The sequence below is a fragment of the Haplochromis burtoni genome, unplaced genomic scaffold, assembly GCF_018398535.1.
Source record: "Haplochromis burtoni strain Fernald_Lab_line unplaced genomic scaffold, NCSU_Asbu1 Contig_25, whole genome shotgun sequence".
NCBI lineage: Eukaryota > Metazoa > Chordata > Actinopteri > Cichliformes > Cichlidae > Haplochromis > Haplochromis burtoni.
Window position 1 is genome coordinate 1934358 of NW_024582386.1, and position 13547 is coordinate 1947904.

Genomic DNA, 13547 nt, shown 5'->3' on the forward strand with positions numbered 1-13547 from the left:
GTCATGTGAAAACAGAGTTTCATCTTTAGCAGTAATACCTCAAAGCAATTGTGTTCTGTGTGACTTTATCAGTCTCTCACATGGTTGTGGAGGAAACCTGCCCCAATCTTCTTCATGGTGTTGCTTCAGATCATTGAGATTTGCAGGCATTCGTTTATGCACAGCTTTCTTCAGGTCCTGCTGCAAGCATTTGATTTTGATTGGGCCACGGCATCAGCGCGATTCTTTTCTTTTTCGCCATTTTGTTGTAGATTTGCTGCTGTGCTTATGATCCTTTTGCCCAAGTATACAGAGAAGCTTAGAAGGGTGTGCTACAAAGAAAGATTAATAGGTTAGTGAACTATGTCAAGTTTAAATTCAGTTTTCTGTGTCACAAAAATTGCTTCTTTTATTTCTTGTATAAATCACTGTGGTAACAAGTGCTGAATACATATCCTTGTCAACAGTAGGTTATGTTTTTATACCGCAGAGATACTGATTCACTGCTGTAGGAATACGTTTTATAAATGTAACCTTTTCAGCCCTACCTTACTAAACCCATCAAATGAAGCCCCACTGTAAAGTTAAAGAAGTGCATACTGTGTGTTGCATTATTACTGGAATTTGCATGTATTTAGTTGCAGAAATTTATAAATGTTTTATACTTGGTTCTAATCTTTTAAGTCTTTTTTCTCTGTGCTGAACTTCCTTCCTAGTACACCCTTCAGGTCCTGTGGCTGCAAAACAAGCCAAATTCCCCCCTTTCCCCATTACTGTGCCTACAGCTGGTATGAGTATGTGTTTGTGCTGATATGTTGTGTTTGGTTGTCTCCAAACGTGACACTGTACATTTTGTTCCAACATCTTCACTTTGGTCTCATCGGTCCAAATCGAATTGTTCCAGAAGTCTGGTGGTTTCTTCAGATGGAGCTTTGCAAACCTAAACTTTGCTCCCAGATTATTTGTAGAGAGCAGAGGCTTCCTCCTGGCCATCTTGCTTCCAAACAAGAACAAGTTCAGTCTTTTTCTAATTGCACTGTCATAGACTTTAACATTATAAGCCTCAGTTAGCACATTAAGAGTCTGAAATGTAGACTGTGAACCTGAAGGGACGTCCACCACCTGGAAGACTCATTGCGTTAACACACATCTGAACGCTCCAGACTTGAAAACTACAAAAATGTCTGCTCTTTGAGAGGTGCTCACACTTGGAAAAATTACAATTAGGTAATTGCTTAGATTGTAGGGTAAAGCCACAGCATGAACTAGGATTATTCTATGCAGTAGACCAGTGGTCCCCAACCCCCGGGCCTCGGACCGGTCCGTGAGTCGTTTGGTACCGGGCCGCGAGAGTTGAGGCTCAGGTGTGAAATGTATAGTTTTCAGGGTTTTTATCGGTTTTCAGCGTTATTTTGTTATCGTTTTTATCGTTTACTCGGTTTTTCTGGGTCTTTTCTCGTGTGTTATGAATAAAAAAAAAATTTCGGTACCGGTACTAGTTTTATTTTGTTGTATTTATCCGCGACACCTTAAAGGCCGGTCTGTGAAAATATTGTCGGGCATACACCGGTCCGTGGCGCAAAAAAGATTGGGGACCACTGCAGTAGACAATACAGTTTCATAAAAATATCATTATATGTAGTATGTTGTTCCCATAACCCACCTGTGTATACTTGAAAGTGAAATAGCCACTGATTGATGTAGAGCTTGGGTCACACCTTTTCTGATGGAAAATGTCAATTCAATAAAACATATTTGCATTTAAATAGCATGTTTCGTTGCTTTTGCAGAGAGTAACTGGATGATAAGATGATATAACTAAAAAAAAAGTAAAAAGGTTATGGAAATTAAAGCGTAAAAGCAAGCAATCATAAAAGCAGTCAAAACACCACCACTCAGAGTGCTATACGAGTTCTGATGCAGAAATGATAAAGAGTCTTATATCAGAAGGGTAATTTCTTACTACACAGCAAACCTAGCTGCTTCAGGCTTAATCTTAACCCAGAAAATCGAGTGAGGAAGATATTAATGGGAATTATTCGCAGAAATCCGTCACGCCCATCCCACTCTCAGCAGGAATGTCCAGTACTGCTTTGAGGCACAAAATCCTCAGCTTAAGTTTTCCTTTCCTGACAACTTGAGGGTTAAAGTTCTGGTGATTACTGCAGCCGGCTAAAATTAACCGCTCAGCTATGTGAAAAGCAGCAGAATACCCACTTCACCACCAACAGTGCCTGTGTGCAGTCTCCTCTGCTAGAATAGTGTCGTAGGAGAGAATATGTATGTGTGCCGGTGACAGCAGGAGGCATTACTGAGGAGTCTCTTGACTTGATAGTGATCTATCACATAATCAACCAGCCTGATGCTGCAGCAAAATGGCAAATACACACACACGCACACACACGCCTCAGCACGCAGCAGACTATGAACCCACAAGGACAAACACTTCGCATAAGAATCCCAAACAGCAACAGCCAAGGATGTCACCAGAGTACTTCAGGCCATCTGCAAAGCCTGTTGGTGAAAGCGTGCAGGTGTGTGTGTATGTGCATGTGTGCTTGTGTCCATGGCTGACTCATCTCTGCCACCACCACCAATGTCCTGCTGGAATCATCCATCACTCTCCTTTGTCCTCCACAGACCCACCACACATGTAAACACACACAACATCAATTCATCATCCCAAAACACGTGCTCATTTCACCAAGTTTTTCATGCCCCTCTACGACACTTTTGGCATTACTGCACGTCAGTAAGCTAGGGCATGTTTTTAAATGCATGAATAAGGTCTGGCTGTCTGGAATTAACATTACAGATTATAAACAGGTCAGTCGGAAAAGTTGCAATTTTAATTTCATGTAATCTTTTACATTACACCAGTGCCCAACTGTTTTGTATTGTATTGCTCATAAGAGGTTTCACATTAGATGTTGGCCCAGCAAAGACCTTGAACAGCATGAGCTGCTCGTTGCTTACTGTTCTCAATAATATAGTTAGAAAATGCCATAAAACATAACGAGCTTGTGGACTTTGTGGCAAATGAAAACTGTTGTGGAAAAAAAATTTGTCGCATATCTGTTGTTTTTGTTTCCTCTCTGGCCTCACTTGAGGATTTGTGATAAAATCTCATCATACGTTCTCTGATCTCCAGTTCAGAAACAATATTAGCTGAAAACAGAGTTTTCATGACATCTGTTAGTTAGTATTTTACTAGTATAAATACTGAAATGGAAAATCCATGAAGAAGCAAGCACACTTTTGAGTCTGACTGACAGATCCTTTGTACAACTCATGTATGCGTACGTGCGCAAATAATAAGATACATCTATAATACATAAGAGGCAGCACAGTGTGCCAGAATGAAGAGAATTAACCTTGCTTTACCTCAGTTAAAAATTTATACAAAGGTGCAAATGGGGAATTATCTGCCGACTCTGTACCTGACAGAATCTATACAAATTAACCTGCAGAATACACCCACTCATGGGACAGCAGGCATATATAGTACGCAAGAGAAGACTTATATATGCACGAACATACTCTTTTCCTGTGATTCAAAACAATCTATATTCTCTCGAGATGCACGAGTTAACTTTTCTATTCCTCCCTCTCTTCCATGTTTTCTGCACAGTGTGAAAAAATTGAGATGTAGAAATGAACCTAATAATGACCATTTGACGGGGGTATGGCAACTTTGCACATCTGTTAACAAAAACAGTAACTCTTGACATTACCACTAGCAGTCTTACTCCTATTTTATTTCTGCTGAGCGATAATAACTGCCACCATCATGCCTTCACTCCATCTGACTTGCATGGCTGGTTGGAAACCAGAGCAGACCTTAAAAGCAATACCAAGATGTTAAGAGGCAGGAAATTCAACTTGCGGCCTCATGCTGTGAGGTGACAGCGCCGGCTGCTGAGTCACAACCAAGTCTCCTAAAGTACTCTTGGGTGGGGGTTGCCTCTGGGGGCGTAAGTCATCTTTATTCACTTTACAGTTCTACAGAAGTTGGAATTTCACCAAGAGTCCCAGATAAGTATTCAAAGTTTGGAAGAAAGTTTAGTTTTCACATTGATGTGCTTTTTCCAGTTAAGATTTTGCTAATCTAATGATCTACAACAGTCTTAGGTCTGGCAAAGCAGCAGCGGTATCACATTTGAGAGTATGGTATAATGGGTTCTCTAAAATGCTTTAAATCTAATAGAATATAACTAAAAGGCTCAGGAGATGAAGCAATTATTGTCTGGCTGGCCTCCTAGGACCTCAAAATTCCATGAAGTCACATTTGTCCTTTGGCCACTGGAACATGTGTCCTCTGCTAGGATTTGCAGTCTATCACCATGTTATGCAACTATCTCTGGGGACTGTTCCTTCAAGCACAGTTTACAAACACACTTGTACATTGTCGTCAGAAAATGGACCGGGGCACTCTGTGTTCTGCATTTCATCTCTTCTCAACAGAAGATGAGAAAATCTTCTCTTTTTCAGTCGCACTCTGTCATTACAACCTCAAACGCCTCCTGCCAGAAGATGTCAGGTGGCTGATTGTTCCTGGAATAGCCAGCCAAAGAGATAAAGTGTCCTGCTGAGCAATAGCTGGTGAATTATGGCATAAGAAAACAGCACGGTCTGCTTACTGACAGATATGTCTAACTGTAAACCAACCACGTCTTAAAAGGTAATATCACTGATTTGAAGTGTTTGAGCATTACTTGTACTTGTTTCATTCTTTAGTGTCATTTACTTTATTGTAAAAAGAAACCATCCAGACATGTTGTTTGACTGTGAATGACGTCATATGAATATAACAACTGATGTGATTATTTCAACTTGTTGGATTTGAAGGGAATCCAGAGTATGGATCATGTTGTCTTGCTAAATGTTTAGAAATTTTAAAAATACAAATGGCTTTCTCCCCAGTGGCAAAAAGCACTTAAATTTAATAATGCACTGGAAAAGAGGCACTCTGTACAGCTAATTACTTAGAAACACTGACTGTGGGAAAACAAAACTACGAAAAACACACTCACACACACACACACAAATAGGGTATAGCTACTTATAAATCCTCAATTTGGTTTTACTGTGTTATTAAACTGTGCCATTTTCAGCAGTACATGTATCATTTGCCTAATGAGCAGTCATGATGGGCTGTCACTTGTTTGGCTTCATTTTTTTCCTTTGTGTTTAACATAATTGCACACTGTGCTAAAACATTTCAGCAATTTGCATATATCTAAGTCTGGCTAACGCCTACATAAATGCATCTTTCGACATCTGTACACCACACACATGTGGCTCTGAGCAGCAAAGAAAAGTCACACACTAAGTAGAACATATACTACCAGTCAAAAGTGTGGAACAACCTTCTCATTTAATGGTTTTTCTTTATCTTCATGACTACTTACATTCAAGATTCTCACAGAAGGCATCAAGAACTATGAAAGAATAATTAAGGAACTACACTCAACAAAAATATAAACGCAACACCTTTGTTACTGCTCCCATTCCCCATGGGATGGACGTAGAGACCTAAAATTCATTCCAGATACACAATATAACCATCCCTCCCAAACAGTGGTCACAAATCAGTCCAAATGTGTGGTAATGGGCACATCTGCTATATTGAGATAATCCATTCCACCTCACAGGTGTGCCACATCAGGATGCTGATCTGACATCATGAGTAGTGCACAGGTGTACCTCAGACTGCCCACAACAAAAGGCCACCCTGGAATGTGCAGTTTTTTGCGCTATTGGGGGTCTGGGGACCCAGAACCGGTCAGTATCTGGTGTGACCACCATTTGCCTCATGCAGTGCAACACATCGTCGCATGGAGTCTATCAGATTGTCAATTGTGGCCTGTGGAATGTTGGTCCACTCCACTTCAATGGCTGTGCGAGGTTGTTGGATATTCGTGGGAACTGGTACACGCTGTCGTATACGCCGGTCAAGCACATCCCGAACATGCTCAATGGGTGACATGTCCGGTGAGTATGCTGGCCATGCAAGAACTGGGACATTCTCAGCTGCCATCTGCCCTGAACAATGTGAACCATGATTCATCCGTGAAGCGCACACCTCTCCAACGTGCCAGACGCCATCGAATGTGAGCATTTGCCCACACAAGTCTGTTACGGCGACGAGCTGGAGTCAGGTCAAGACCCCGATGAGGACGACGGGCATGCAGTTGAGCGTCCCTGAGACGGTTTCTGACAGTTTGTGCAGAAATTGTTTGGTTGTGCAAACCAATTGTTCCAGCAGCTGTCTGGGTGGCTGGTCTCAGACGATCTTGGAGGTGAACCTGCTGGATGTGGAGGTCCTGGGCTGGTGTGGTTACACGAGGTCTGCGGTTGTGAGGCCGGTTGGATGTGCTGCCATATTCTCTGAAACGCCTGTGGAGACGGCTTATGGTTGAGAAATGAACATTCAATGCACGGGCGACAGATCTGGTTGACATTCCTGCTGTCAGCATGCCAATTGCACGCTCCCTCATTGCTTGTGGCATCTGTGGCATTTTGCTGTGAGACAAAACTGCACATTCCAGGGTGGCCTTTTGTTGTGGGCAGTCTGAGGTACACCTGTGCACTACTCATGATGTCAGATCAGCATCCTGATGTGGCACACCTGTGAGGTGGGATGGATTATCTCAATATAGCAGATGTGCCCACTACCACACATTTGGACTGATTTGTGACCACTGTTTGGGAGGGATGGTTATATTGTGTATCTGGAATGAATTTTAGGTCTCTACGTCCATCCCATGGGGAATGGGAGCAGTAACAAAGGTGTTGCGTTTATATTTTTGTTGAGTGTATGTAGTAGTCAAAAAGTGTGAAATAACTCAAAACATTTATGTTTTAGCTTCTTTAAAATAGCCACCCTTTGCTTTGATGACTGCTTTGCACACTCTTGGCATTCTCTCGATGAGCTTCATGAGGTCGTCACCTGAAATGGTTTTCCAACAGTCAGTCCGACAGGAGTTCCCAGAGATGCTGAGCACTTGTTGGCCCTTGCCTTCACTCTGCAGTCCATCTCATCCCAAACCATCTTGACTGGACTCTTCAGACCAAAGTACAGATTTCCACTGGTCTAATGCCCATTCCTTAGGTTTCTTGGACCAAACAAATCTCTTCTGCTTGCTGCTTTTCCTCAGTAGTGGTTTCTTAGCAGCTATTTGACCATAAAGGTCTGATTCGCACAGTCACCTCTGAACAGTTGATGTAGAGATGTGTCTGCTACTGGAGCTCTGTGTGACATTTATCTGGGCTCTAATCTGAGGTGCTGTTAATATCTGCAGCTGGTGACTAGGATGAATTTACCCTCAGCAGCAGAGGTGACGCTTGGTCTTAATTTCCTGGGGCGGTAACCAGTTTCATAGTAGTGCTTGATTGTTTTTGCGACTGCACTTAGGGACACATTCAAAGTTTCAGCAATTTTTCAGACTGACTGACCTTCAGTTCTTAAAGTAATGATGAACTGAGTATGAATTCTTGCATTTGTCAAATAGGGCTGTCAGCTGTGGACCAACCTGACTTCTGCACAACACAACTGATGGTCCCAACAAGAAATTCCACAAATGAACCCTGACAAGGCACACCTATGAAGCGAAAACCATTTTAGGGGACGGCATTGTGAAGCCCATTGAGAGAAGACCAAGGGTTTGCAGTGTTGTCAACAAAGCAAAGGGTGGCTACTTTCAGGAATCTAAAATATAAGACAAATTTAGAGTTATTTATCTTTTTTTTTTCTTTGCTACATAATTCATATGTTTGATGCCTGCAGTTTGTATCTACAATGTAGAAAGTATTAAAAATATAGAGACAAACCATTAAATGATAAGGTGTATCCAAACTGCTGACTGGTAGTGTATGTAACACACCCACATCACAAGTCACAGTGTTTCAAGTCCCTGGTACAAGATACTAAGAATACACTCACTGGTCAACATGTGAGGTACACCTGTCATACTGCTTGTGAACTCAGATATCAAATGACCCAATCACACGGCAGTGACTCAGTGCATTTAGCCATCTAGACACCATCAAGATGACCTCGTGAAGTTCAAACCGAGCATGAGAATGGGGACGAACGGTGACCGGGCTTGTCTGAGTATTTCAGAAACTGCTGATCTACAAGGATTTTCCCATAGAGCCAGAAAATGGGAATCAGCAGTGATGAACATGTCAGAGGTTGGAAGAGAATAGCCTGATTGATTTGATCTGATAGGAAAACAACTGTAACTCAAACAACCACATCATATACGTGTCCAGCCAAAGAGTCTGCAGCAACTGTGTGATTCTGTCATGTTGATATGACCCAAAATCTCTGAGGAATGTTTCCAGCACCTTGTTGTGCCATGAAGAGTTAAGGCAGCTGTAAAGGCAAAGGGGTGTCCAACCCAGCACTAGCAAAGTGCCTCTAATAAAGAGGTCAGTGAGCGGACACAAAATGATATGTTTGACTCGTTGCTTGGATTCACCCAGTATTCCTCCCTAATGTGATCTTTGTAACTGGTAGTACAATACAGTACAAATCACAACAAATCTAAGTGGGATTTCTATAACCTGCAGGCACAGAGTGTCCATTAGAATTGGTTTTGGGTTTACATTGTAGTAGTTTTGCACAATAATTTCACTTTTTTCATCTAAACTTTTCATTTATTCTATGCATTTATTTTCAAATTTCAGCATGGTATGACTGTCTGTGGTTTTACTATTCTCTCACTACTCATAAAAACAAACTCCAGGTTGCAAAAAAGGCTTTTATTCATAAACACATGATATATTGGATTAAATCTCCCTTTCCTCCCACACATGGAACCAGCCATGTGTATAATATTTTCTCAGACACCCAGAAAGGCAAAAAAATAAACACTGACACTAACTGTGCAGTGCTGCGTTTCTGAAAATAGCATTTCTAATTAGTTAGCCACAGTGAATGCATTTGAATCAGCACAGTTTATATCAGCAGGCGGTGGTTTACACAGTCTTCATGCAAAAACAATCTCACTGATTATTCACCGAAATCTGGGCCATTTCTAATCAGCAGTCAGACTAACTAAGATTTGAATATAATTAACCTACATGGTGCATGGTATGAAGTCCACCACATCAAAGACAACCAAACCTCTGATTTAGGAGGTCAATCTATTATCTGTTAGGCTTCGAGAGAGCCATACTCCCTCTGCCAGTTCCTTAGTTCTCTCTGATAACTTCCATTCTGCCCGGTAGCGTAAATCATCCCTCTCTTCTCCTGAATCAACAAGCTCAATCCTCAGGAACATTTCTTTCTCCAACATCATCGAAGCCAGCACAGAGTCTGCAGCTTGTCTGCTTCTTGGTAATCTGGGAGAGGACCGAGACACCCCTCGACGAGTGGGCGGGCCACTTTTAACCCCTCTGCTTCTGACGTCGTCTTCCTTTTGCTTCACCGAAGACACATCTCTGCCATCTGAGGTAGATGTACTAGAAGAACTCTCATTGGTTGATTCTGAGGTGACAGATGACTGCGTATCCTCCAATTGGTCAAGATCCACTTGGTAGGCTAATTTCTTATTACTTTGTCTGCTGATGGAGAGACAAGGGGGCCACCGGAGGGAGAGACATTTTGTCACCGCCAGCCATAATTCTTGAGGCCTGAATAAACCTGACCTTGGCTGATCGGTGTCACAAAAACTGTTTCTTTCCTCCATTTCTGCATGTTCTCCTTCAGAATCCGACTCCACCACCTCTCTGACGGAAACTCTGTTAGAGTTCTTTGGTGACGGTTCTGCTTCTTCACCTTTGTTTTTTGACGCTGCCTCCTGATCCTCCCCAAAGCTGAAAGAACTGCTGAACCTCTGGCTCCTCTTCATTGCTCTTTCTGCCTCCTCATCAGTCTCCGACGATGAATCTCCCTCTGACGAGCGTCCACGCGGTGACGTCCGATCCTTTGAGTTTTTTGACCATGGCCGATGATTCTCTTCAGACTCAGAGGAGCTGCTGGCCCTCTGGCCTCTCCTCATACTTTGGTAAACAATTCCTCTCCTCCAGCTGCCCAGTACTACTCTTCCTTTGGCTTAACAGCGACAGATTGACAGAAAAAGAAGCGAAGTAGTAACAGCTATCACAACAACAGCAGCCGCAGCAGCTCTGCTAGCATGGCACATTCTGACATAATATCTGCTTCAACAGGCACAGCTATGCCAGTGGAGCTGGGCAGTGATGACGTTGTGATGTCATGTGCCCACATGCACACATACACACACTCTTGCACAAATCCCCTGCGTGGCTCTGTGTTCATGCTTCAGTCGAGTGAGATGTGACTTGCCTCAAAGGGAAGTGATGTCACATTGCATGATGTCATACCTAGCCTCGAACCAGGAGTCTACAAATGGTCTGTGTTTGTGCAAGAGCGCAGATGGTACAAGAAAAAAAAATAGATGCCCTACCCTTGAAATTGACCTAGATGTGCAACATGGTAGTCGTGATAACGATTTTCCTTTCTATGCTTTATTCTTTGTGCTACAGTTGCGATGATATGCATCAAAAATAGTTTGTCTATCTTTGTCACAGGCTACCAAAATATACATTAAGTATTTTATGTTTTATTTACCCAATTAATTAAAGTGAAAAATAAAAGAATCATTAAAATCACTATGAGTTGCTCCAGATGTATTTGTGTTTGCCATAAATACTGGTTCATTTGTCCAATTGTGTGTGCATGTGTTTACTTTATTTTGGGGTGCTGTAGGACAAAGAGAGAATTTTTGAAAGCTTAAACCAATAACAGCAACAGCAGCTGTGCTCCTGTTGGAGCTCTTTGTGTTGTAGTAGTAGAGTACGTGTTTGTACGTGTGTGTTTGTGGTCTTATGAGGGCAGTCTGCTCAGTGAGTCCCAGACTAACAGCGAATGTTAGGTCACTGGCTATATGCTTGCTTTTCCATTTATGGTCCTGGTGGCTGCTCAGACGTCACGTCTCTCTGCTCATTCACAGCACACTTTCTTGCATCACCTCGGGGCAAAAGGACATTGCCTACTCTAAGCTGGCTGACATTCTCACACACAGAAAGACACACATACATGTTACATCGTATAAAATCTGTTGAGTCGACGTTTGAATATAGGCAGCGATGTGTCGTTGAAGGGAAGAGAAATTGATAATGACTGAAATGAGAATAATAACATTTCTCATACTGGTTTTATCTGATGCGATCAACAATAAAAACCTAGTAGTTCTAGTCTGGACCACTGTGATTCATTATTATTGGATCGCTCTAAAAGCTTCCTGAAAAGCCTTCAGTTGATCCACAATCCGGCAGCTAGAGTACTGACAGGGATTAGGAAAAACAGCATATATTTCTTCCATATTGGCTTCTTCTGATAAATCCCTGTTATATTTAAAATTCAATTTAATATCTTTCTCCCAAAATCTTGAATAATCAGGCCATGTCATATCTTAAAGACCTCTTAGTACCTATCCTAACAGAGCACTTTGTTATCAGACTGCTGGATTACTTGTGTTTCCTAGGGTATTTAAAAGTAGAATGGGACCCAGAGTTCAGCGTTCAGGCCCCTTTTCTGTGGAACCATCTCCCAGTTTGGATTTCGGAAAGAAACACACCCTCTATTTTTAAGATTAAACTTTTAAAAAACTTTATTTTTTGATAAAGTTTATAGTCAGGGCTGAATCCGGTGACCCATGAATCCTCTCTATAAGTTATACTGCGAAAAGTCTAGGCTGAAGGGGTCTTTCCATGATGCACTGAGTGTTTCTTCTTCACTCACCTCTTTTCACTCTATGTGTTTACACACCTCTGTGCATTTAATCATTAAATGGTAAATGGCCTGTATTTGTATAGTGCTTTACTAGTCCCTAAGGACCCCAAAGCGCTTTACACAACCAGTCATCCACCCATTCACACACTGGTGATGGCAAGCTACATTGTAGCCACAGCCACCCTGGGGCGCACTGACAGAGGCGAGGCTGCCGGACACTGGCGCCACCGGGCAACGGGTGAAGTGTCTTGCCCAAGGACACAACTACCGAGACTGTCCAAGCCGGGGCTCGAACCGGTAACCTTCCGATTACAAGGCCTTGTAATTGAGCCACGATCGCCATTAGTTACTATTAATCTGTGACCCGCTTCCATAGTGTGTCTTTTGTCCCATCATCCTCTCCTCACCCCCTGTCGCAACAGATGGTTGCCATTCGCTGACCCTGGCTCTGCCTGAGGTTTCTCCTTGTTAAAAGGGAGTTTTTCCTTCCCACTGTCACAGAGTGCTTGCTCATAGAGTGCTGCGTGGTTGTTGGGGTTTTCTTTCTAATTTTGTAGCGTCTTTCCGTACACTCTAAAGCACCTGAAGGCAACTGTTGTTTAGTAAACTGAAATATGAATACAACTAAATTTAAGTGAATTCAATATGACATGAACATCACATTCTACAGATTCCACATCAATCAGTTTTTTAAAAGATAAACATGACGTGACCAATTGTAGCCACCTTTAACACGATAAACTCGCCTGTTTACTCTGTTTGTGTTTATGGAGCCCTGATAAAAATTTATGGTGCTACCCAGATTGGCAAAATCTATCCGGAACCCAAGTTTGGGTGAAATCACTTTACTCGTCTCACAAGGATTTTCATGGCATAAATAAATGAAACCTGGATCCTCAGGTAAGATTTAAATGTGATAAATCGGAAGCTAGCACAGACAAAAATACAGCTGCCAGGAAATTACTTCATTTGAAGAAAAGTGTCAGTGCTTTTTGGCATTCAAAAAGTGATCCAAATAAAAGGGCCACAGAACACATTATACATCTTTAAATGTGCAGTATGTAAAGCTGAACCTTATTTTCACATCCCTTCCAAGTAAGTGCTTTAATACAATATCTAGATGATGAAGTGAGTGTTTTTAGGACTCGGCGAGGCAGTAATGCAGTGGCTGGGGAGTAGAAAAATATAGAGAAGCACACTGCATCTACTCTAAAAATGTCCGCTGGCAGGCAAACTCAGAGCTTGGCTGAATACTATGCCTCCATAGTTTAAGTGTGGCTGCAGCTTTCTGCAGTGTCTTATCTGGCATCACTGCAGACTGATGCTGAATAATATATCATGAAATAGCAAGATGTGAAGAAATGATGAGGTAGAGCAGGGTGAATTATTAAGTCTCTCTTAGTCGTTTTATCTTGACCTTTTCCCCCACCTTGACACACTATAATCAAACAGTTTCACGTTCTCCGACACTCAAACGGAGCAGCGTTATGGAAAAGTTGAAGTTGCTAATGCATATAAAAAAAAAATCACAAAAAGCTTTGGATGGAAAACAGCAAGCCAGCGAAGCTGAATGCGCTCCAGTTATGGGAGTTATTTCTGGACTGCTTCCACATACATTATTCACACGAAACGAAGGGTAGACGGCACACAAGCCATTAAACTCACCCCGAGATCCGCGCGAGCTCGCTGAAACATCATAGCCACGAGGACGAGGTGAGTTCAGGTGCATGCAACAGGCGAGCCAAGTGAGGGCGCAGTGGACTCCTCACGGCACGAGAGGCGAGCTCGAGCGGCGTGCGGATGA

General features: G+C 42.3%; 1 protein-coding gene across 1 annotated transcript in view; it reads right to left on the reverse strand.

Moving 5' to 3' along the window:
- Nucleotides 1-13500, reverse strand: part of dtnbp1b (dystrobrevin binding protein 1b) — a 66023-nt gene extending 52523 nt beyond the window's left edge. Inside the window, exon 1 of the mRNA XM_005917511.3 lies at nt 13409-13500. Coding sequence (XP_005917573.1) covers nt 13409-13472 — 64 coding nt within the window. The 5' untranslated portion in view covers nt 13473-13500. The remainder of the gene's footprint in view (nt 1-13408) is intronic.
- Nucleotides 13501-13547: the final 47 nt, after the last annotated feature.